This window comes from Orussus abietinus, unplaced genomic scaffold (assembly GCF_000612105.2).
Source record: "Orussus abietinus isolate OABI.00-Male unplaced genomic scaffold, Oabi_2.0 scaffold250, whole genome shotgun sequence".
Taxonomy (NCBI): domain Eukaryota; kingdom Metazoa; phylum Arthropoda; class Insecta; order Hymenoptera; family Orussidae; genus Orussus; species Orussus abietinus.
Window position 1 is genome coordinate 26,175 of NW_019394395.1, and position 20,051 is coordinate 46,225.

General features: G+C 36.8%; 4 protein-coding genes and 1 long non-coding RNA gene across 18 annotated transcripts; 2 read left to right on the forward strand and 3 right to left on the reverse strand.

Annotated features, from left to right (window-relative positions):
* Window positions 1-12: 12 nt before the first annotated feature.
* On the forward strand, window positions 13-3,375 carry LOC105695611 (phosphoserine phosphatase). Of its 6 annotated transcripts, none has more exons than XM_012417336.2 (6): window positions 13-212; window positions 1,562-1,720; window positions 1,873-2,007; window positions 2,091-2,236; window positions 2,485-2,646; window positions 2,751-3,375. In XM_012417336.2, the coding sequence occupies exons 2-6, from the start codon at window positions 1,581-1,583 to the stop codon at window positions 2,867-2,869; spliced, it is 702 nt and encodes a 233-aa protein (XP_012272759.1). In that variant the 5' UTR covers window positions 13-212; window positions 1,562-1,580; the 3' UTR covers window positions 2,870-3,375. The 6 variants fall into 6 exon arrangements, with proteins under 6 accessions (XP_012272759.1, XP_012272760.1, XP_012272761.1 ...); XM_012417337.2 differs by having other exon boundaries at window positions 13-168; XM_012417338.2 differs by lacking the exon at window positions 13-212 and adding an exon at window positions 227-243.
* LOC105695608 (ubiquitin conjugation factor E4 A) lies at window positions 1,011-14,619 on the reverse strand. Of its 5 annotated transcripts, none has more exons than XM_012417328.1 (16): window positions 8,566-8,591; window positions 7,896-8,496; window positions 7,421-7,810; window positions 7,003-7,335; window positions 6,742-6,935; window positions 6,541-6,651; window positions 6,229-6,429; window positions 6,033-6,150; window positions 5,742-5,918; window positions 5,524-5,669; window positions 5,289-5,438; window positions 4,967-5,201; window positions 4,710-4,872; window positions 4,439-4,643; window positions 4,161-4,340; window positions 1,011-1,718 (listed from the first exon to the last, which is right to left on the reverse strand). In XM_012417328.1, the coding sequence occupies exons 1-15, from the start codon at window positions 8,574-8,576 to the stop codon at window positions 4,172-4,174; spliced, it is 3,204 nt and encodes a 1,067-aa protein (XP_012272751.1). In that variant the 5' UTR covers window positions 8,577-8,591; the 3' UTR covers window positions 1,011-1,718; window positions 4,161-4,171. The 5 variants fall into 5 exon arrangements, with proteins under 5 accessions (XP_012272751.1, XP_012272752.1, XP_012272748.1 ...); XM_012417329.2 differs by lacking the exons at window positions 1,011-1,718; window positions 8,566-8,591 and adding exons at window positions 3,493-4,104; window positions 14,529-14,619 and having other exon boundaries at window positions 4,180-4,340; XM_012417325.1 differs by lacking the exon at window positions 1,011-1,718 and adding an exon at window positions 3,493-4,104 and having other exon boundaries at window positions 4,180-4,340.
* Window positions 8,449-9,967, reverse strand: LOC105695613 (ribonuclease H1-like). The gene is made up of 2 exons (XM_012417341.1): window positions 8,599-9,967; window positions 8,449-8,522 (listed from the first exon to the last, which is right to left on the reverse strand). Exon 1 carries the CDS (start codon window positions 9,936-9,938, stop codon window positions 9,009-9,011), a length of 930 nt encoding a protein of 309 aa, XP_012272764.1. The 5' UTR covers window positions 9,939-9,967; the 3' UTR covers window positions 8,449-8,522; window positions 8,599-9,008.
* Window positions 14,620-14,686: 67 nt separating the features above from the next.
* Window positions 14,687-16,266, forward strand: LOC105695614. Of its 3 annotated transcripts, XR_001103651.2 has the most exons (3): window positions 14,687-14,793; window positions 15,661-15,767; window positions 15,858-16,266. It is a non-coding gene; the product is annotated as an uncharacterized LOC105695614 (long non-coding RNA). The 3 variants fall into 3 exon arrangements; XR_002762170.1 differs by having other exon boundaries at window positions 14,706-14,793; window positions 15,661-16,266; XR_002762169.1 differs by having other exon boundaries at window positions 14,736-15,020; window positions 15,661-16,266.
* Window positions 15,702-19,941, reverse strand: LOC105695609. Of its 3 annotated transcripts, XM_012417331.1 has the most exons (8): window positions 19,683-19,941; window positions 19,303-19,386; window positions 18,947-19,181; window positions 17,241-18,823; window positions 16,963-17,148; window positions 16,635-16,807; window positions 16,261-16,367; window positions 15,948-16,003 (listed from the first exon to the last, which is right to left on the reverse strand). In XM_012417331.1, exons 2-8 carry the CDS (start codon window positions 19,363-19,365, stop codon window positions 15,948-15,950), a joined length of 2,403 nt encoding a protein of 800 aa, XP_012272754.1. In that variant the 5' UTR covers window positions 19,366-19,386; window positions 19,683-19,941. The 3 variants fall into 3 exon arrangements, with proteins under 3 accessions (XP_012272753.1, XP_012272754.1, XP_023287917.1); XM_012417330.1 differs by having other exon boundaries at window positions 15,702-16,003; window positions 17,241-19,181; XM_023432149.1 differs by lacking the exon at window positions 19,303-19,386 and having other exon boundaries at window positions 17,241-19,181.
* Window positions 19,942-20,051: the final 110 nt, after the last annotated feature.

The following is a 20,051-nucleotide window of genomic DNA, read 5'->3' on the forward strand; positions in this document are numbered from 1 at the left end:
CCGGCAATGGTCGCATTAAAAGAAATAACTCGACAAATCCTTTCCGCTAAAGGAATAGCACACACACGGGGAAAAGTAGAAAGCATTGACATATTTAGTCGGACAACCGCGGAAGACAGACTCTGGAGGGAAACATTCGCATCGATCACTGGAAGCACGGAATCGAGTGTAAAGTGACGATTCATTGAACGTGCAGTGAAGTTCCGACGAGCGTACGCACGAGGAAGTTCATTAGAGAAAATCGTAATTAACGGATTAGAAACTCGGAGATGTCGGTAATACGTAATCAGGCTATAGGCATAATCAATTTCGTCGCTCACTTTCTACTCGGCTTGTGTTCGTCTAGTTAGACTTTTTGCCAATGTTCAGTCGCCGCTCGACTGCGGATGAGTGAAAGAGGATACTGCATTCATCAATGACATAACTCAACGGATACTAAAATAGTCACTTCAATTAGAAATTCTCCCTGCCGACATGATTTACTCACTTTTGTAATTACAAGCATTAGTTATTAGGCGTTTTGACAGTCACAGGATTGGTTAACAGATGGCTGCACCATCGAAACATTCGTGACGTCACGGGGATCTACGACCGCTTCGCGGGTGCCATTTTGAAAGGCTTAGCGATTTCGCAATCTTATTTTTACAAATTCATTTTTTAGAGAAAATAATCCACACTGTGATATTCAGCTGATCGTGAATTCTTGAAGCATGGTCAATCGACATATGTTGCACAATCTAAAGGAAGGACATAGAATAACTATATAAAATAGAAAGAAAAATGTGTACGAATATCTCGAAGCTGCTTTCACAGGGGACGTAAATCTGCTTTCAACAATTAAATAACCACTTAAAATGGATACCAATCAAAAGTTAGAATGTACACTCTTCGCCCGTGAGTCTTATCTCGCGCAGCAACTATTTGCTTGGAAAATCTTATCAGTCAAGAATGTAATCCACTCTATTTTCGAGGAGATCGTAATCAGATGCCAGTATCTCTGATTATGTAAATTATTGTTTTGAGTTTTTTTTTATTCCATACCCTGGTGCCGCAAACAGTGTAAATTAACGTGAATTCGCTCGAAGGGAAAGAACCCATAAATGTTTGTAAGAACATAATAAATTTTCGCTCGTTTCGATTCACTTAGACACGTCGTTTGCATACCGATTCACTGACCTACCACTTATCGTCTTTATCGCTCTCCTCGGAAAAAGAATCGAACCATGGATTCGCCCGTGGAGGCAATAGGCTTACAAATTACCCGATAAAGTATGATATTGCAAGAACACGTGACGATTACGTGTTTACGAGAGTCAAGTGTTTTATCGACTCGGGCTTGCGTATACACGTGCTTATTCCGCGAGAGTACGCGTTTGAACGTACGCGTTAATACATGGATGAAGGCCCCACGGTCGGCGTTAATAAGATTCGAACACTCTCCGGGGGGTCTCACTATGTTTCCGGCGCTCGATCATTTGGATCGTTCGATTCCTGGGAACTTTCCGCGACGATTGGGGCCAGCGTCGTTCTCTCCTGATTATTTCTCGTTTTCGGTCGACAGATCCTTCCAAACCGGCACAATGAAGAACCTGGCGGAGACGAAGGCGATCTGGAGTTCCGCAGACGCGGTTTCCTTCGACGTCGACTCGACCGTTATTCAAGACGAAGGGATCGACGAACTCGCCAAGTTCTGCGGAAAGGGGCAACAGGTCACCGAGCTGTAAGTACGAAAGGAAAACATTTAATGACTGGTTTAAAATTATAAAAAAAGATCTTGGTTTGTTGGGCCTGGGAGTATTTAAAAGATCCTCCAAATGTCGAGCTAGAGTGCATTGTCATTTCTGCTTCCAATGTCGAGCTACTTGTTTTCAGAACGAAACAGGCGATGCAGGGCAACATGACGTTTCAGCAATCGCTGACCGTAAGACTGAACATCATTCGACCTAGCTTGACGCAAGTCAAGGAATTTCTGCATACCCATCCGCTGAGGCTAACTCCCGGTATCAAGTAGGTCTTGCTTGAGAGGCATAAATAAATGTGCTGTAGAAGGAAGAATCATATGGGTACATGACTCGTTAAAATGGTTTCAGAACCCTGGTTAACACTTTGCAGTCCCAGAAGAAGCAGGTGTTCCTGATATCAGGAGGTTTCCGATGTCTGATAGCACCGGTAGCTGCCCAACTGAACATTCCCGCTGAAAACATTTGCGCTAACAGGCTTAAGTTTTACTTCAATGGTTGGTATATTCCTCTAGAAAAATAGAAGAAGCAATGCAGTACTGGAAAAGGATTTATGTAATGTGCATTAATGTTAATGAGCTTGATAAAATTTGATTATGCAATTGGCGCGATAAATATGGACAACGCCATTTCGTAATGAAATTGAACGAACGTTCGTTTATCGCACGTGTCGACATCAGTTAAATGGCTCGTGCCTTTCGCTTGGCAAATACTTCAACTTTTTTTTTCTTTCTTTAATTTATAGGAGAGTACGCAGGATTTGACGAGAACGAGCCGACTGCTAAAACCGGTGGAAAGGCGGAAGCGATTCGGCTTTTGAAGGAGAAAAGGAATTTTAAAACGCTGGTTCATGTTGGGGATGGAGCTACCGATTTGGAGGCATGCCCGCCTGCTGATGCTTTCATTGGTGGGTATCTAATATGACTCCTTCTCTCGAAGTAGATGAACATTAAAACAGAAAGTTAATTATTGTTATTTCAATGAATTTTCGTTCTTGTTGTTTGGTTTTAGGATTTGGAGGAAATATTGTTAGGGAAGCTGTACAGTCTCGAGCATCATGGTTCGTCAGAGACATGAACGAACTGATAGAAACGTTGATTCCCCAAAAATTTGAAACGAACCATATTTAAATCTAATTTTGTATATAATTAAGGATCACTTCAATTTCCATTACAAAAAGCATTTTGTCAAACGGAGGTAGTAGAGGTCATTCTTAGCTGGGCAAGAGGCTTCTATACGATAAAAGTCAACTGCATTTGGTACAAACTATGGTTTCTTTTTTTTTTTTTTTGGTAGCTAAGCGTTATCTTTTCGAAGCATATTTTTATAACTGCGTTTTTTTGTACATCGATATCAAGGAAGATTGGGAACCGCCGGAGGTATTACCGTCGACTGTACTTGCAGTATTTTTAAGATGTATAAATGATTAAGCAAGCTCGATAATTACGACGGGAAATATTCATATACTCGTAATGGTTACTTATATGAACGTACAAGTATTATTATGTCCCATTTAAGGTCTAGATCAAGAAAGATGTCTAATATAAAATATTGAGTTGTATACCTTGTATCTGTTTTATAATTATGATATGTTCCTGCTACTTCAAAAATAAATGTTCGACCTATTTCGAGTGTTGTCAGACAAGTCTTAAATTACGAAATGTAATTGTATGGTTTGACGATAAGTGACACTTGACAATATACAAAAGCAAATTCTTTGTTGAGTGTACGTGGCACAAAGAAATTAGAAATGCTTTGGGCAATCAAGTATTTTATTATATAGAAAAGAAGAATTCTTATACATACGTACATTCTTATACACGTTACATATATTGTTCTAATGCTTGATGTATTGTCCCTGTATTTTAATTAATCCGAACTGTTTGGCTTTAAGCAATGCAAGAAATCACTGTATTCATAGTACGTTAAATTACAGTACAGAACCGACGGATCTTCCCTGTAGTATATACCGGATAAGAGATCTAACCTCAAAGCATTTCCGAACACGAACTGTTAAAATACCCACTTGGCTGTACTCTTCTATATTAGTATAGTTAACATACACGTCTGATTAAAGAGACTTACCTTAACACATGTACAAAACGGAGGATAAACCTTTTCTCTGAAGAACATGCTTCAATGACTCCTTTAAAATAACAATTATATTTTTGATCTAAACTATTTGCAAACCTATGTGTGTTCATCTCTATTTGATAGAACACTTTCTTTTACTCCGCATGTTTTCCCCCCCCTTGACTCCTCCACGTCCACTTTTTAAAACTTTATTCCAAAGTGACGGCAAAGTTTCCTATCTATCGTAAACAAAATTTAATCAACCCGATGTGTATGGCCTTTTTAGACGTATCTATAAAGGAACGTTCTATATATTTCAAATACGATAAAATTAAATGGTAGTATTACCATTGAGAGAATTAGTCACCATCCTCATTAGTTTCTGCTGTACTACAGTTTGGCATTCTCTCTTGCTTCTTTTGTGTCACCCATTCTTGAATTTTATTTCGCAGATCAATGTTCGACTTAACCATGTCCATTGTAAGTGGGGACCGATTGAATGGATCAGTCTGATCACTTAGCAGGTGTCTAGTAAAAACAGTTTCATAAATAAGAAATCAACAAAATAGATATTTTGATATCTTTCAAGTCACCACTATGAACTATTCAGAAATAACTAAACTAACCTAGCTATGGTTTGGCGATCAACTGTTATCTTGGTGGATGGTAGGATCACAGGATCCGTCATAAGTGTTGACATAATAGGATCAAGAAATTCTTCTGGGGCCCCGTTAAGAATTTCATCTTCTTCTCTCTTCTGGTTAGCTGCTTGTTCTACCTTTTTAGCGAACTGATCTAGGTCACCAAGTATGCCCACACCACCGATGCGAACTGGAAAAAGAAAACATTCAGAATAGCTAATCAAGACAATACTGTATCCCAATTGACTGAGCTTACCCAGCACATTTTCAGCCAATTTAAACAACTCTGGTCTGTATGATCGACCATCTTGAGAAACAGCTAGAGTAAAAGTATCGCTGTAGCTAAGATTAATGTATATCTCACAGATGTTTAATACTAAATTTGCTGGATTGAAGTCATATTCCTTTTGGTCCTTAACCTAAAACCAAAAATGAATATCTGTTAAATTAAATTACCATAACAAATGTAGAAATTTAGTCGTTACTCTAAATTGGATTTTGATGATGACAAACCTTTAGATTCTTGTTGTTAGGTCCAACTAATTGCAACAGCAGGTAATTAAGCATTGAAGCAATGCGATCCACCATTGTAGGATGGCAAAATATCGACTTTATCTCAGTTGTGTGTACTTTCAAGGTATTTATCGTCTCTCTACCAAGAATATTATTAAATCTGGCAATCATGGCAATGTACTGAAGATGACTAGTCTGTTCATTCCGTTGTAAGTTATTCCATTCACCGCTTTCCCTGTTATATTTAAAGAAAATTTGTCATGTCATTGAAAATAAATATTAACATTAGATTTTTACTTGAAAATGTTTAAGGAAATGTCACCTTGCATGAAGCAGTTGCTTTAACTGAGCCATGTTTGAAAGTGCCTCATCGAGAAGAAATACAGCATCATTCATTAGTAGATTGATGAATCGAAGATATAATGGTGGCTCTACTGCTTCCATATTTGCTTCAGCCTCCTCAGCAAGCTCCCTATTAATATGATTGTCATTTTTACAATTAAAATTATTAATAAGTTAGTTTATATTGTCCATACAGAATTGAGAATAATACATACTTAAAGAGATTTCGATGTTCGGGGATCTTCCACAAATAATTCATGACAATATACATAGGCCTCCGGTAGTTAAACTTTTGCTCAAATTGCACACTCTGCCCTGTCATCTCTATACTTACAAATACTTGAAGCAAATTTGATACAATCTAAAGAAATAGAAGACTTATATAATGCATATAAAGATTGGCATGTAATTTCATTCCGACAGATCTCTATACCTGGTGCCGATGTGGATGGGTCAAAAACAATTGTTGCCGATGGAATGTTCCAAGAGTGGGGGCAATTTGATTTCCTCCTTCTTCGGATAATGGCAGCAAGGCTTCTAATCCTTCAGCCAATCTCGCCCGCAAATGAGGATTGTACAATCGTTTCGGAGATTCCATAAGCGTTATAATCTGCTTTCACCAACGTAAATAAAATTAGAAAAAAGTATAACAGCATTGATAATGTCTTCATGACAGTGGACACATTCATTATACATTCTAGAAATTTTTTAACGAGTTCTGTACCTCTGTAAGAATTGGATTGAGGAAATCAGGCCCATGTTCTTCGAAAACGTTAGGATTCATTATACGTAGGAAGTACAAGAAGCCAACAGTGTTTTCCACGACAAATTCAGGAATGCACCTGCAAAACACGAAAAAAACCCCATGATTCTTTACAATCATAAATAATTTATACACTATTGATGATTGCTTCGTCTACCTTAAAGTTTTTGGAACGGTATCTGGTAAAGGGAATGTGACCGGTTTCAATTCTTTCGGGACATAACTGCTTTGATCAGTTTCCTGTTCATTGAAATCATTTAAGTTAACTTGCAGTAACCAACACGCAGTAGCTGCGTGGAACTTGGCCAAGAGATTCAACATATCTGGAGCTAATAAACTAGCTCTAAAAGATAGATATCTAAAAGTTAATGATAAAACTATTAATAAATACAGATTGTGTTTAGTTAAAAATAAATGCACTTAAGAATAAAAGATGCACACAGTATTTTTATCTAAAAAAATGGCTTACTTGGTTATCTCCATTTCCACTCTCTGGCTGAATATTTCCAATACTGTCTGGCTTTCGTCAACTTGCGCTTCATGATAAACTCGTTGTAACCTTCCTAGATCTTGAGTTGATCTATCAAAACGTATTTTTATGTAAAATAAAATTATAAACAATTTATATCACACTTCAAATTTAAATCAATATCGTGAATATTTGTCATACTTTACGAATTTTTCTAAGACAACTCGGTATCCTAAATCCAAAGCCCGATGGGTTAAATAAAAGCATTCTGTGACGAATTTGTAAGACTCCGCAACCGGTCTTGTTTCGCCTTCTGGTGTAGGAATAAGGCAGGTTTGGGATGTCAACCCTTTCATATGCAAGCCACGAATACGACTTTCGTTTTCATCCTTTGCCTAAAACATAGCATTATAATACATATGGAACTATTACATTTTAAAGATTTTTTATTATTGAACTCACCTCTGCAGCACAATAAGTGGGATCAATCATCAGAACTTTAGTATCATTTGGTCTTCCACAGAAAGGTTGACACAATCTCAATAAAACACTTCCTAGATTCAACATGAATCCATCGGATACAGAATTAACGGCACTACCACTAATGCCACTGCCATCATGAAAATTTGATAACTTTCCTCGACTAGCATTTGCATGAAGGCAATTACCAATCCATTGTAGAGTTAGGTGACGTACTTCATCGGAACACTTTAATAACGAATGGAATACTTTATGAAGCGATTCACTGATAGCATCCAGTGCACTCCAGATATTTCCTTCTACTGCAGCACGTGGCTGTGGAAAAAAGACAGGTTTTTGGTTACTTAATTTCAATGTGATGCAGCAATTAAAAAAATCAAAAATACTTTATAGTACTTGCTTCCCGTAATGGTTTACGAAAGAAGTAGAATGGTGCTCGAGCACTTTTAGGAAGGCAGCTTAAGCTAAGCAATGCACCAAATAGTGTATTAGAATAAGACCTCCCAGAATCATTCTTTGGAGTACTGTGATTGATCATAAGCTTGGCCAAAGATTCAAATGAAGAAAACATCCGCAATGAATTAAACCAATACTTTTGAATCATTAAATTGCTCTGAGCTGCCTCCTTGTGTATTATGTCAAGCACAGGTCGAAATGCTGCATCAATAACATCTTGTTCTGCCTCGTTATTTTCTGCATCCAACTCTGTTAGTACACCAGCAATGAATGTATATAATTTTTGATTTCTCAAATCGTCTTCTATCAATAATTCAACTAGCTGTCCATGAACCTATTACAAAAAAAATTAATTATGCTATATTTGTTTCATATAATAATATTAAATATTTTTATTTTCCTAAAGGAAAAATACTTACTTTTTGACCAGGAAATAAATCAGGTTCTTGCAATGTAGTTCCAACATTTCGCAAGATAATGCGAGAAATGTCATCTACTGTTTGTACCAACTTGGTATTAGTTTTATACCTTTGCAAACGGCAATGACATTCGAAAAGATATGGTATGACCTGTGTTTCTACAACATGACTGTCGATTGCAACTCCTTTCTTACCATTTTTAGGAACAAGTTTAGATTCTGGGTCGCGCAGCATGAGTCTTTCAAATACTGCACGTTCAATCGAACTTGAATCCAAATATACCAGCTGTTCGCTAACCTTTGCATCCAAACTTAGTCTTAATCCAAAGACATCTGCTACTAGTTTATCAACCAGTTCATCCTGACTGCCAGCTTCCAAGTTTAAATTCTCGTAATTTTGATCATTGCTTTTCTCTTTAAAGTTCTGTTCTGGCAATGCAGCATCGCAATTGAGATTATTCTGGCTACCGATGTCAAGACTTTGTGATGAAAACGACAAGGCATCGTTAATTGTCGAGAACAAACCAGCAAAGGGGTTTCTGTTGACATCGTCACACATCTTGATGAAGTTTCTATGACCTACATGTGACCACCATAATAACCTGTAACATGACAAATCAAAGAAAAACTAGATAACTGCAAAGAAATTTCTCCAAAACTTTATTGCGTACTTATCAACCATTGAAATTACTGAAGTTAATTACTTTGAGGTTAGGGTAATATGTTGTTGTTGTTTTTTTTGGCCCCAGAGTACCCAAGGGTTTACTCTACTAAAGCCAGTTTTTAATTGCACGAGTTTGTGGGGGTTAGGGTGACTCAGCTCTTACGTCGTGTGATTGTATGTCGTTGCTGCTGTACTAGGTTATGTATCTTTGGTTCATTGCTTGATAGAGGAGGCTGGTTGGATTGGCGGCAGTTTTGAATCGTTGTTTGTAGTTCTATATGTCTATTTTTGCGTATTGTGTGAAACTGTATAATAGACGAAATATGGATTCGTCTTCCGTGGTTATTAATTCAGTGATGTCGTGATTTACTGTTGGATTTATGTGCCATAGTTTGATTTTCAGTTGGTCTGAGTTGTCTCTGTTTGTGGGGCAATTGAAGAATATATGGTTTAAGTCTTGGTTGGGTGTCCGCAGTGGCATTCAGGGGAATTTATTATATTTTTTTTAAACAGGTGGGCTTTTACTCGTGTATGATTGGACTTAAGTCTGTTTATGAGGGTTATGTTGTCCCGTTTCATGGATGAATTGCGGAACCAGGCTGTTGTTGTCTTTTCGGCGAATTTTTTGAAATAATATGTGCCTTTGTGTTTGGCCTGTTCTTGGACATATTTCCATGTGTTGTTTTTCATTTCCTCTTTGTATTCTCGGTGGGTGTGGGAGTATGGAAGGGTCTTGATGTCGGTTTGTGGTCTGTTGGTACTTTCCTTTGCTAGTGTATCCGCTTTTTCGTTCCCCTCGATTCCCTTGTGGCTTGGGATCCAAATGAATTTTATGACTTGTCGGTTTTGTTTTATTTTGATGTATAGTTCTTTAATGTCGTATATAATGTTCTCATCATTACCTAGTTTGTCTATTGATGATAGTTTGTTAAGGACGCGGAGGGAGTCTGAGAATATTACTGCTTTCTGTATGTTGGATTTTTTTATGTACTTCAATGCGTTTAAGATCGCAAAAGCTTCTGCTTCGTATACGCTATATTTTTTGCTGATTCTGGTTTTTAGGGAAAAACGTTGTGGTGAGTAAACAGCAAAACCCGTTTTGTCAGATGGTTTGCATTTTGACCCATCTGTGTAAAACTGCACATAGTTTGGTGTTTCTTTCCGTAGATATTGGTTTAGGGGGGTGTTGGGGTTTGTTTCTGTCTCCCATTTGTGGCCTTCTTCCGTGTTAACGTCCTCTTCGATGGTGCAATACCTTGTTTTGAAGTTATAGCTTAGCGCGCCTGGAAGTGTCCATTTTTTAAGGTTTCGAGTTGTGTCTTGTAGTTCATTCATTATGTGGATGAGATTGGGTTTATCTTGTGTTCTAGTTGTTTGCATTTGTTGTGTTTTTTTTATACTTGTGTTGAGCGGATGTGTGGTGTTGGTTATAATTTTTGTGATAAATTTCTTCTGGAGGTATTCTCGTCTGATTTGCAAAGGGGCTTTCTTTTGCTAAGTCTAGAATTACATTTGTCGGTGTTGTGCTCATGAGACCAAGGCTATGTCGGAGGGCGGAGTATTGGATACTGTCGATTAGTTTTTTCTTTCCTTCGCTTGCCGAGTCGTAGAAGATGGCTGCCCAATCTAGGTTTGATCGTATTAGTCCTTTGTAAACGGTTAGCATTAAGTGCGGGTGTGCCCCCCATTTTATGCCAGCAATTGCCTTCAATACGTTTATTAGTTTTTTCGTTTTGTTTGTCGTTGCTTCTATTTGGCTTCCCCATTTTAGTTTGGAGTCGAGGTGTATTCCTAGGTATTTGAAGTGTTCTACCACTTCAGTGTCGTTATTGTTTAGGGTGATACGTGGTTGCATGTGTTGCATCTGATTTCTTTCCTGCTTTTTGTTGAAAAAGCATGTTTTCGTTTTGTTGAGTGCTATTGAGAGCTTTATGCTGTTGAGAAATTTGTTCACTTTAGACAATGCACAATTTAGGTTTTTTGTTAGTTGTGTTATGTTTTTATGCGCCTGGTATATCGCTATATCATCGGCAAACATTATGTATTGAGTGTTGTTGTCCAGGTGGATTACGATTTCGGATGTATATAGATTGAATAGGATGGGGCTAAGGATAGAGCCTTGGGGTAGTCCTTTGGTTGCATTCATGTTCCTAGGTTTGTCCCGTTGTTGTAACCATGTATCTCCCTATAGTAGTATAGGTTATATATGCATTTGGAGATTAGATGTGGAAGTCCTTTTCTTGTTAGACCTTTGCATAGGAGTAGTATGTCAACGTTGTCGTATGCGCCTGTGATATCCAAAAATATTACACCAGTGGTTAGTTTACGGTTTTTGTTGTAGGCTATGTCGGTTACAAGGCATGCCACAGCATCTTCGCATCCCTTTTTCTTTCGGAAGCCGAATTGTGCATAATGGATTGAAAAATTTCTCTGAGTTTGTTGTGTGCAATATCTGGAAGTGCTTGGATTATTTTGGCGGTGAGGAGGTCTGGTCCCGGGGCCGCTTTTTGTTTCAATGTTGCTACTGCTGTTCGGTATTCGGTATGTGAGATGTTGTGATGAAAACATTCTGTTACGTTCTGTATACGTCTGATTTGTTGGTTTAGGATATGGTCTTTATTGTCCGGGATGGTGTTATTCTAAGGGGCTATTTTGTCAAAGGCTATTTCTATGCTCGTATCTTATTGCGTGTTGGTGGGGTTTGCTGTCCTTGTTTTTGAAGTTTTTTATAACGTTCCAAATTTTTTTTGTGTCGGTGTTTTTGTGCAGGTTTGCACAAAAGTCCTTGAATTTTTATATTCTGATATGCTTTAAGTCTTTGTTGGTCTTTTTTCTTTGCATCGTTGTATTCTTGGAGGTTTTTTATTGTAGGGTTACGTATGAATTCTCTGAATTTGTTAATCTTGTCTTGTATGATGTTATTGCATTGATCATCCCACCAGTAATTTGGGTTCGTTTCTATTCTCCTATGTTGTGTGGTGAAAGCCCCTGCTGTATTAAGTGATGCTTTAGTTGCATCAATTATTTCTTTGTAATTTGATTCTGGAGAGTCATTGGTTTGGATTTTTTGTATATTGTCTTGGCATATTGTCTTGAAGTTTTTGAAGATGATTTTTTTGTGTTTATTTTGGGTCTTATTGGAGTGGAGTCGTTGCATTTCACATTTATTTGTACTTTTACCGGGTAGTGGTCGCTGTCGTAGTTGTACGATGTTGTTTCGCAGTTAGCTAGGGTTGCTATATTTGGTGATGCGAAGGTTAGGTCTAGAATACTACGGTGGTTTAGGTCATTTGACTGCCATGTATGTCTCTAATCGTTGATGCATATGAGGTTAGTCATGTCTATGGCTTTTTCAATTTTCCTGCCCTCCTTATCTGGTGTGCAGTTGTTGTCCCATGTTTTGGCTTTTGCATTGAAGTCACCCACTATTATTACATTTTTCCATTTGCTGATTGTATCGAAGAAGATTTCCCAGAACTGGTTGGTTGTCTGTTTGTTGGTTGTTCTGGGGGGGCTGTATACCAGTACTAGGTTTATGTGGTTGAGGTTTGCTAGTTGGATTTTAATTGTTATTATTTCGCTCTTGTTCTGTTTGGCTAGGTTTAGTAGTTGTGCGTTTTTGGATTCTAGGTTTGTGTATTTAATTTTTTTGTGTGTGAGTACCATAATTCCGTCTCCTGTTCTGTCATTACGTTCTTCTGATATAATGTTGAAGTTTGGGAGTGTAAAGTTGTCTGTAGGTTTTAGGAATGTTTCTGATATGCATATGATATCGGCGTTGTGCTGTTGTATCATGTGCGGTATTTGGTGGGATTTGTTTTTTACTGACCTGCAGTTCCAGTGTAAAATGGTGAGACCGGTTTGATTTTTCGGGTTTGTGGAATTATTGTGTGATGGTTGGCTGTTGGCTGGGTTGAAGGTGGTATACGGTGGTTATGTTTGGTGGTGAGTGTGTGTTACGTATGTTTGGCAATCCAGTCTTGAGTGTTGGATATGTTGATTATGTTTGGTAGTGTGTGTTATCTTGTTGCACTAAGTCGATTATCACCTGATTTTGTATAATGTTCAGTTGTTGCAAAATGTCTTCACTAGATGTATCAATGCCAAGTTTTTGTATGGTAGCTTTGATTACTCTTTTGATTAGTTCGAGTGTCTTCTTGATATGTGGGTTCGGTGGTTTCTGGGTTTATTATGACTTCTTCAGAGTCCTGTGTGCTGTTTTGAATTTGTTGGTCTTCTGGGATAATTTCCATTCCCGTAGTGGTTGCTTAGTCGCTTTGGTATGTTGGATCGTTGTTTGTGTTCGTGTATTAACTTATTTCGTCGAGTTTGTTTTTTGTAGTAATCTTCCTTCTTTTATTGGAACTTCTTTGTTTTTGTTCTTTATACTTAATTATGAGTGTGTTTAGATCTACTTTTACCGCACTGCTGTAAGTTGTCAGGGGTTTAGGTGGTGGTATTCCTCCTGTACGTTCTAGGATGTTAATGGCTTCTTTGGGTGAAGCGTCGTGTGTTGCCATTACTTTTTTTGTTTTTTTTTTGTAATTTGTATAGTGGGCACCTAAAATCGGACGCTTTGTGTTGCGTCCACTCCATGTTTTTTCTTGTACAATTTATGCATTTGTATTCATTTATGTTTTCCCTTTGTGGGCAGCTTTCTTCAATGTGTCCATTTTCTACACATACGTTGCAGATAGTTTTTTTGTTTCGGCAAAAGCATGTGAGGTGGCCGAAACGTTGGCACGTTGTACATCTTTTCACTCTGTCTATATATGGTTTTACAAGGAGGGTGGTACTCCAAAGCACTAACTTGTCTTGGATGTTTTTCGTTTCGAAGGTAATTTTGTAAATATTAGTATTGTATCTATTAACCTCTCCGTTTGCTGTTTTTATTAATCTTGTCATTCTCTCTACTGTTTTTGGTGGAGACCAACCTTGCATTTCCCCCGGTAGGGGTCTGAGGTTTTCTTTTATCTCTTCTATCGTTATGTCTTCCATTTCTATTCCATGGAGGACCATTGTTTTGAGGATTTTGAAATTAGGGATGTAGGTTACCCAGTCCTCGTCGTAGAACACTTGTGAGTTGTTAAATCTGTTTTTGAATTTGTTCGCCGTCTCATACTCATTAAAGAATATAATAAACTTATTTGTTCCTGTTTTTTTAAGGCCGTAAGATCCGTGCATTAAGTCTGGGAATTTTATTGCACATTTTTTTCCGATGGTGTATGTGCTTTTGTCGTTTTCGTCTTGGTTGTTTTCATTTTTTTCTATATTCACTTGGAACGGGCCGTGGTGTCCTTCTTTGTATTGGTTCGCTCTTTGTAGTTTGAGGTGTTCTCCTAGATTGTCTTTGCTTTCAGTCTTTGGTTCGTCTCCTTTTATAGCTGGCTTTTTTTTAACCTTTATGTCCGTCTCCTGTGTGATTATGGCTCTTTTCTTTTTGATGCCTTGTGTGTTAGGTCTAGGGTCTTCGTTTTCTTTGTTCGCCTGCATATTTGTTGCAGCTCGTCTTTTATTGTATGGTCCGCTCTGGCCGGTATTATCACAAGGTTCACTCGCAATTATCACCTTTTTGGGTTAATTATTGCACTTCACGTTAAAACTTACGAAGATAATTGCACGTGTCGATGATCAATCCGCCATCCAGCCCCAATATTGAGGTTATCCGATAAAAGTTATGGAGTCCTTTCTCGTGTCAGCAGAAACTCTCACTTTTCCGTGTATTTCACCATTTCCAAAGCGTATTTGTGTACTTTTCAGAAACTTAGCTCATACTTCTAACCGAAAATATGCCGGTTGATACCTTAAATTCAACACGTGCTTCTTTTCCACTCGTACTTCAGCGTCTCGCCAACACTTTCTCAAATGATTTAGGTTCCATCATTAGGGTAATGCATTTTATTTTCACTTAATCCGAATAATTATCGATCCCCGAGTGAAACTGTAATGCCACAATGATGAATTACTTACCTGGAAAGAATTTAAACAGTCAGAGTAATATTTGTTTCCTGGCATCGAGCTTCGAAACTCATCCTAAATTTTCTCCAATCATCACGTTATCAATTCAGCAATAAACGTCACGCAACGCTCGACGATGTTTCTTTCACCTTTGTTCACCTTCAAAACGTAAAGGCGAGAATTTTACCTCCTTCGACTTCAGTAACAGACGTGACAGTATTCAACTCTCAATATCTGCTTAGTTCATGTTCAAATATTGTATATTTTTACGTCCATGGTAATTATATAGATCCCGCATTTAATCGACATCTTTTATGGTTTAAAACGAGTAGGAAATTTAATTTAAACAAATGTAATCAAGTCCAAAAAGAAAAATTGAACATGATCATTAAAAATATGCACAGGGTAACTTAACCTCACTGAATTTCAATGAATTGCAGAGAATTTGCAATATCTGCAACGATGTTAAAATTTGTTTTATGCACTGCACAAAAGTAGTTTCAGGTATATGTACGAACCATAGTTGGTAAATGCTATTTTTAAAATAAAAGGATTAAAGGGAGTTAGAGATGAAACTATATATAAATTAAATACATGTATGTACTTACAACTACAAATGGTACTTGGCATAGTATTTGGACAGCCTCTATTTTACATTGCATAATTTGTAAGCATTTCTTTGAGCCTTACTTTAATCTAATTATTGCTAATTTGCAAGCATTTAGTTTCCGATTTAAAGTACGAGTTGGAAAGTACATTTAACATTTGGAAGATGCAACTTCTATAAGGGCGTTGATTATTTATCTATGTTGCCTTACGTATATAACACTTGGTTGCTAATAAGTTATTTATGGCGATTTGATTCATAACTAAAAAGCATCCGTAACACTACCTAAGTGCGAGTTTTCCAATAAACGTGTAAAAGATATATCAAATATTGCCTAAAACTTAACAGAGGTAGTTAAAAGAATTAAGTGAAAAAAATCGTTACCTTTCTGCATTTTCCACAATTAACAAATCAAAAAAAGGTTACCAATTTTATGTAAATATCAAATAACTTTGATATGACTTGTATCTTAAGTTATAATCCTTATCTGCATGGCAATTTACTATCACTTGTTAATAGTTTTAAAATTATTTCCAGGAGCACCTTTAAGGGTCACAACACAAAATGAAGTGAGGCAATTTTCGACGCTGCATATTCATATTGAACAATAAAACTTAAATATAATTATATCAAAGAATGTAAATGTACGTATCACAGCGATGCATTCATGCATTTTGGAATAAATAATGTTAAATATTTTTTAAATAAAGCCTCAAAAGAACCCGATGTTTTAGGCACTAGGTGGGAGTACGCATGTGTCAAAATTTGTACAAACGACTGACTTAGATTAAAATACGAAGGCACTGACAAATGTATTCATCATTTTATCGCCATGGCTTACGAACAGTTCCCGCACTGGTACTGCGTTTTATGCCCTGATCTGTAAGGCACAATTATATTTTGATGAAATTCTAATGGTGCATGCTAAATTTCTCATTACATTGGTCTAGTCAATTGTTAGTAAATGATATTTGGAACAGAAACGTGCAATTAACACTATAAAATTACATTAGAAATAATTTGCATGCTTAGGTAAATATAAGTTTTTCTAATGTTCAATATTAAAAGTTAAATATATATACAAAATATGTACTAATGTTATTATTATAATGATCAACATTAAAAAGCATTACTTACACAAAATACTTGGTGAGCGTTTTTCCTTTATGTTTGAAGTCCACGTTTGACATCTGGTCCTCATGGTGCTCGATCTACTGCAATTCGATGTTTGACTTTGTCCCATTCTGCAATTATAAATTTCTGTTATAATAAATAAGTAAAAAAAGCATGTAATATTTATAAACAAATGGTAAAAAAGCACTGAAATTGTGTAACATACTTTTTAACTTAACATTGCACTGTATACATTCTACAACAGTGCAAAAAATCACTAGTAGCTCATTAAATAAGATACTTTATTAAATATACACGTCCAATTTCAACACTTTGAGGTAGAAAAGTTGATTAGAAAACACGATAAAGGCGATTAATGATATTATTCAGAATCATACTCCTTCAGTTTCTTCCGTGCAAGAGTCCGTTGAGTGGCGAAGGAATAAGATCTGGCTGAACTGGGGCGCTCTGCACGAGACTTCTTGATTTCACGATCTTGGGCTATAATTTGCATTCTTTCCATAGAGTTCTGGCTGAATAATTCAGCTATATTCATTGAGACTGCATCACACTGATCACAAAATTAAATCAGTCCATGTCATTCTTTCAAAATTTATTCTTTAAAGAAATTTCTTACTTATTGAATTAATTATGCGCTTCAATTTTAAAATTTATTAAAAAAACATGCAGCACACAAGTTTTAATAAAAATAAAAGAGAAACTTACTTGCAATTTCAATCGTTTAAGGAAATTATATTCAGGCAAGTTAAGAGGCGCATCCACATGAAGTCTCAACATAAAGTGTAGAGTTTCTCGGAAAGTATTCTTCAATGTTACAACTTTTTCAGTCTTCATCATTCTGCGCACCAAGTACCCTCTAGCGTAAGCATTTATTATAGTAGCTGCATGTATCTAAAACAATGAAAGAAAAGTTGTTTTGTCTGTCAATTTTATTTTAGAAACATTTATACTCACACTTAATTCTACTATTGATTGATTCTTACGTGTTTGTTGGAATACAGGGAATTGTCCAGCACAGGAACATGCATCGTCCTACAGTCTAAAGGAAATAATTGTCTGCTTACGCTAGACTGCCTACGATCCGTTGTACAAATTTTCTTCGTTTCTATTGCAGTAACGTCTGAGTCGTATCGTTGAACCGTCTGTTTCGTTGGCTCATTCACAGATATGGCAGTTTCTCTTTCACAGCTCCGAATGTTGTAATCACTGACACTTTTACATGCTTCTATTCGATTGGGACTGCACACTGGATAAATATAATTTAACGGACACTTCAAGTCAGAACGGTCATTGGGATTTAGGCACCATGGCTCACTTGAAATTCTCGAATTTGGCAGTGAATCGTTAGATGGTTCAATCTGACTTGGTAAATCATTTGGGCTAATACCAACAGAAGTCTTTCCATTTGAAGGAGTAGACTTCTTTATAATATCATCTGTGATACTATCTACCAATGCAGCTATAGAAATTTCTGGAAAAGTTTTTTTAATTCGATCCAGCAGTAATATTTGTTGCTTCTCAAATTCCAATTGCATATTACTTTGTTCCTTTCGTTGTCGGGCCATAAGCTCCATCATTTGACTCTCGTGAGTGCCACGAATCTCCCGGAAGACTTTAAGAATTTTTTCGGACATCGCTGGTTTTTGTGCTTGCTGTGAGATTTGTTGTACATTCTTTGGTTCGTCCCAAACGAGATTCCCATTGGGAGAAATACCATCACCATTCCTACTCTCGATGCACCTATAATTTTGAGTTCCAACATTGTCAAGACTACCTAGCGATCCTCCTAATTTATTTGCTAGGTTTAATATCGACACATTCCTGTTGCTTTTCCACCTTGGCATTCCATAACATTTTGGAAAACTATTCGCATTTGAATCACATCTCTCATTATGACTATACTCTCTATTATTAGCATGTCTGGAAACACACTCCTTAGCAAGTATAGCTTGTAAACAGTCCACGGATTTTGCATTATGACGAGATCCTAATGATACCTTTCTCGAGTAAGTCATTGATTTGTATCCTCTGTGACCATTGGATGACCCTATACTTCTTCTTGAACTAGATTCAGACATAGCCCTGTTAGTCCGTGGCATGACAAGTTCTTTGTTCCTAAGCTCCCAATCAGTCTTTGCTTGAGTGATGTTCCATTCTTTTCTTTTTGTCCCGGCTCCAATTGTGGTGGAGGGTACATAATTTGAGTCAACCAATTCTGATTGCATGTGAGCCAGAAGTACTGGACTCGGTGTTTCTAATACATATGATCCTTGACGTATTAACTTTGGTGTTTCATCAATAGGACCACACTTTCCCAGCGTTAGTTTTTTGCTACAGTCTGATTGATTTCCATTTGACTCCAAAATAGGGCAGTCTACAACAATTGGAACAATGTCCAATGTTTTAGGCACTTGAGGTTTCCAAGTTTCTGGAGTAGTTTCAGATGTAGTGGACCTAGTCGATGTCGATTCATTTAGATATTGATTTAAATCTGTGCTACCAGTAGTTGTATCGACACTCGCACAACGGCCTAATTGTGATCCTGTTTGATAATGATTTTCATCATCTGAAACAAATTTTTGCTGTTGTACCATCTTTTCTATTACAAGTTCTGTTGCATTAGTAGGTCTGTCTTCAGAGTTACTCTTAATGAGTAATTCCTTTTCTCTCGTTGGGATATCAATTATACTTTTCGTATTTGTTGTGCTGTCAAAGGACGGACTTTCAACTTCTGAATTTAACGAATCATACGTCGTGGATTCGCAGGATATTGTCTTGGATGTTTTGTCTTGAATGTTTTCTTCTGATTGTTCATGTTCTAATGGTGCAATTGGCCTAGTATTTTGCAATATTTTCAACTTTTCTTCCACTGCTAACGCTAATTGTTTGTAGTAGTTCATCTCTGCTCTAATATTATCAGTCATCTATAAATTAGTAAATAGTTTTATTTACATTGTTTTGACTCCAACTAATGACAAAAGGTATTTAAAATTACATTGTTCCATAAATAATATTAATGGTAACAAATAATTATAAAATGCATACCAAAGGTGGAAGAATGGGCACACCATTGATTTTAATACAAGACACGTACGACTGATTAGCCATAATAGTATAGTATAAAATATTCTGAAAAAATTCACTCATTAAACTCTGAATAACACACATATAGATATTGCATACATTGCACTGGTACATACTAATATATAATATTTAAGTAACAAATACGATTAAAACACAAGGTATTAAACATATTAGAAATGACTAATACGTCCGCGTACACCGATAAACTTTTAACAGAGATTTAATTTGTGAGTGGTATTGAGGTTATGTAGGCGGCCAAGCCCAATTTTATTGATAAATCATTAAGATAAAAAGAGAAAACGTTAATTTAGACTCAAGAGAGATTAAAATCTGTTCCTTACCTTGTTTCCTTATAGAAGAGCAAACTGTAGGCGCATTTTATCATGAAGAACGTTGCGTTATCAAGAAAATTAGTTTCCTAAATTCTGCAAATTCTTTAGAGTAAATTTCGAGCATGAACCGATCCATTGATAAATACGGCAACATAAAGACGAGGACAAGTCCTACATATAAATAAAAAGCATTGCGTGGGGAACTGCAACCTGTGGACCAGATATTATTTATCATAAATAACTGACAGGAACATCAAACGGTCAACAACAGTCAACAAAATACTTTCAAATTCATTGCCTTAGAGTACAGAGATGAGTTAGGAGATTGCTCACGGGCAGGCTTGCTCGATCGCGTTCTGTGCTGCCCCCCATGGAGGG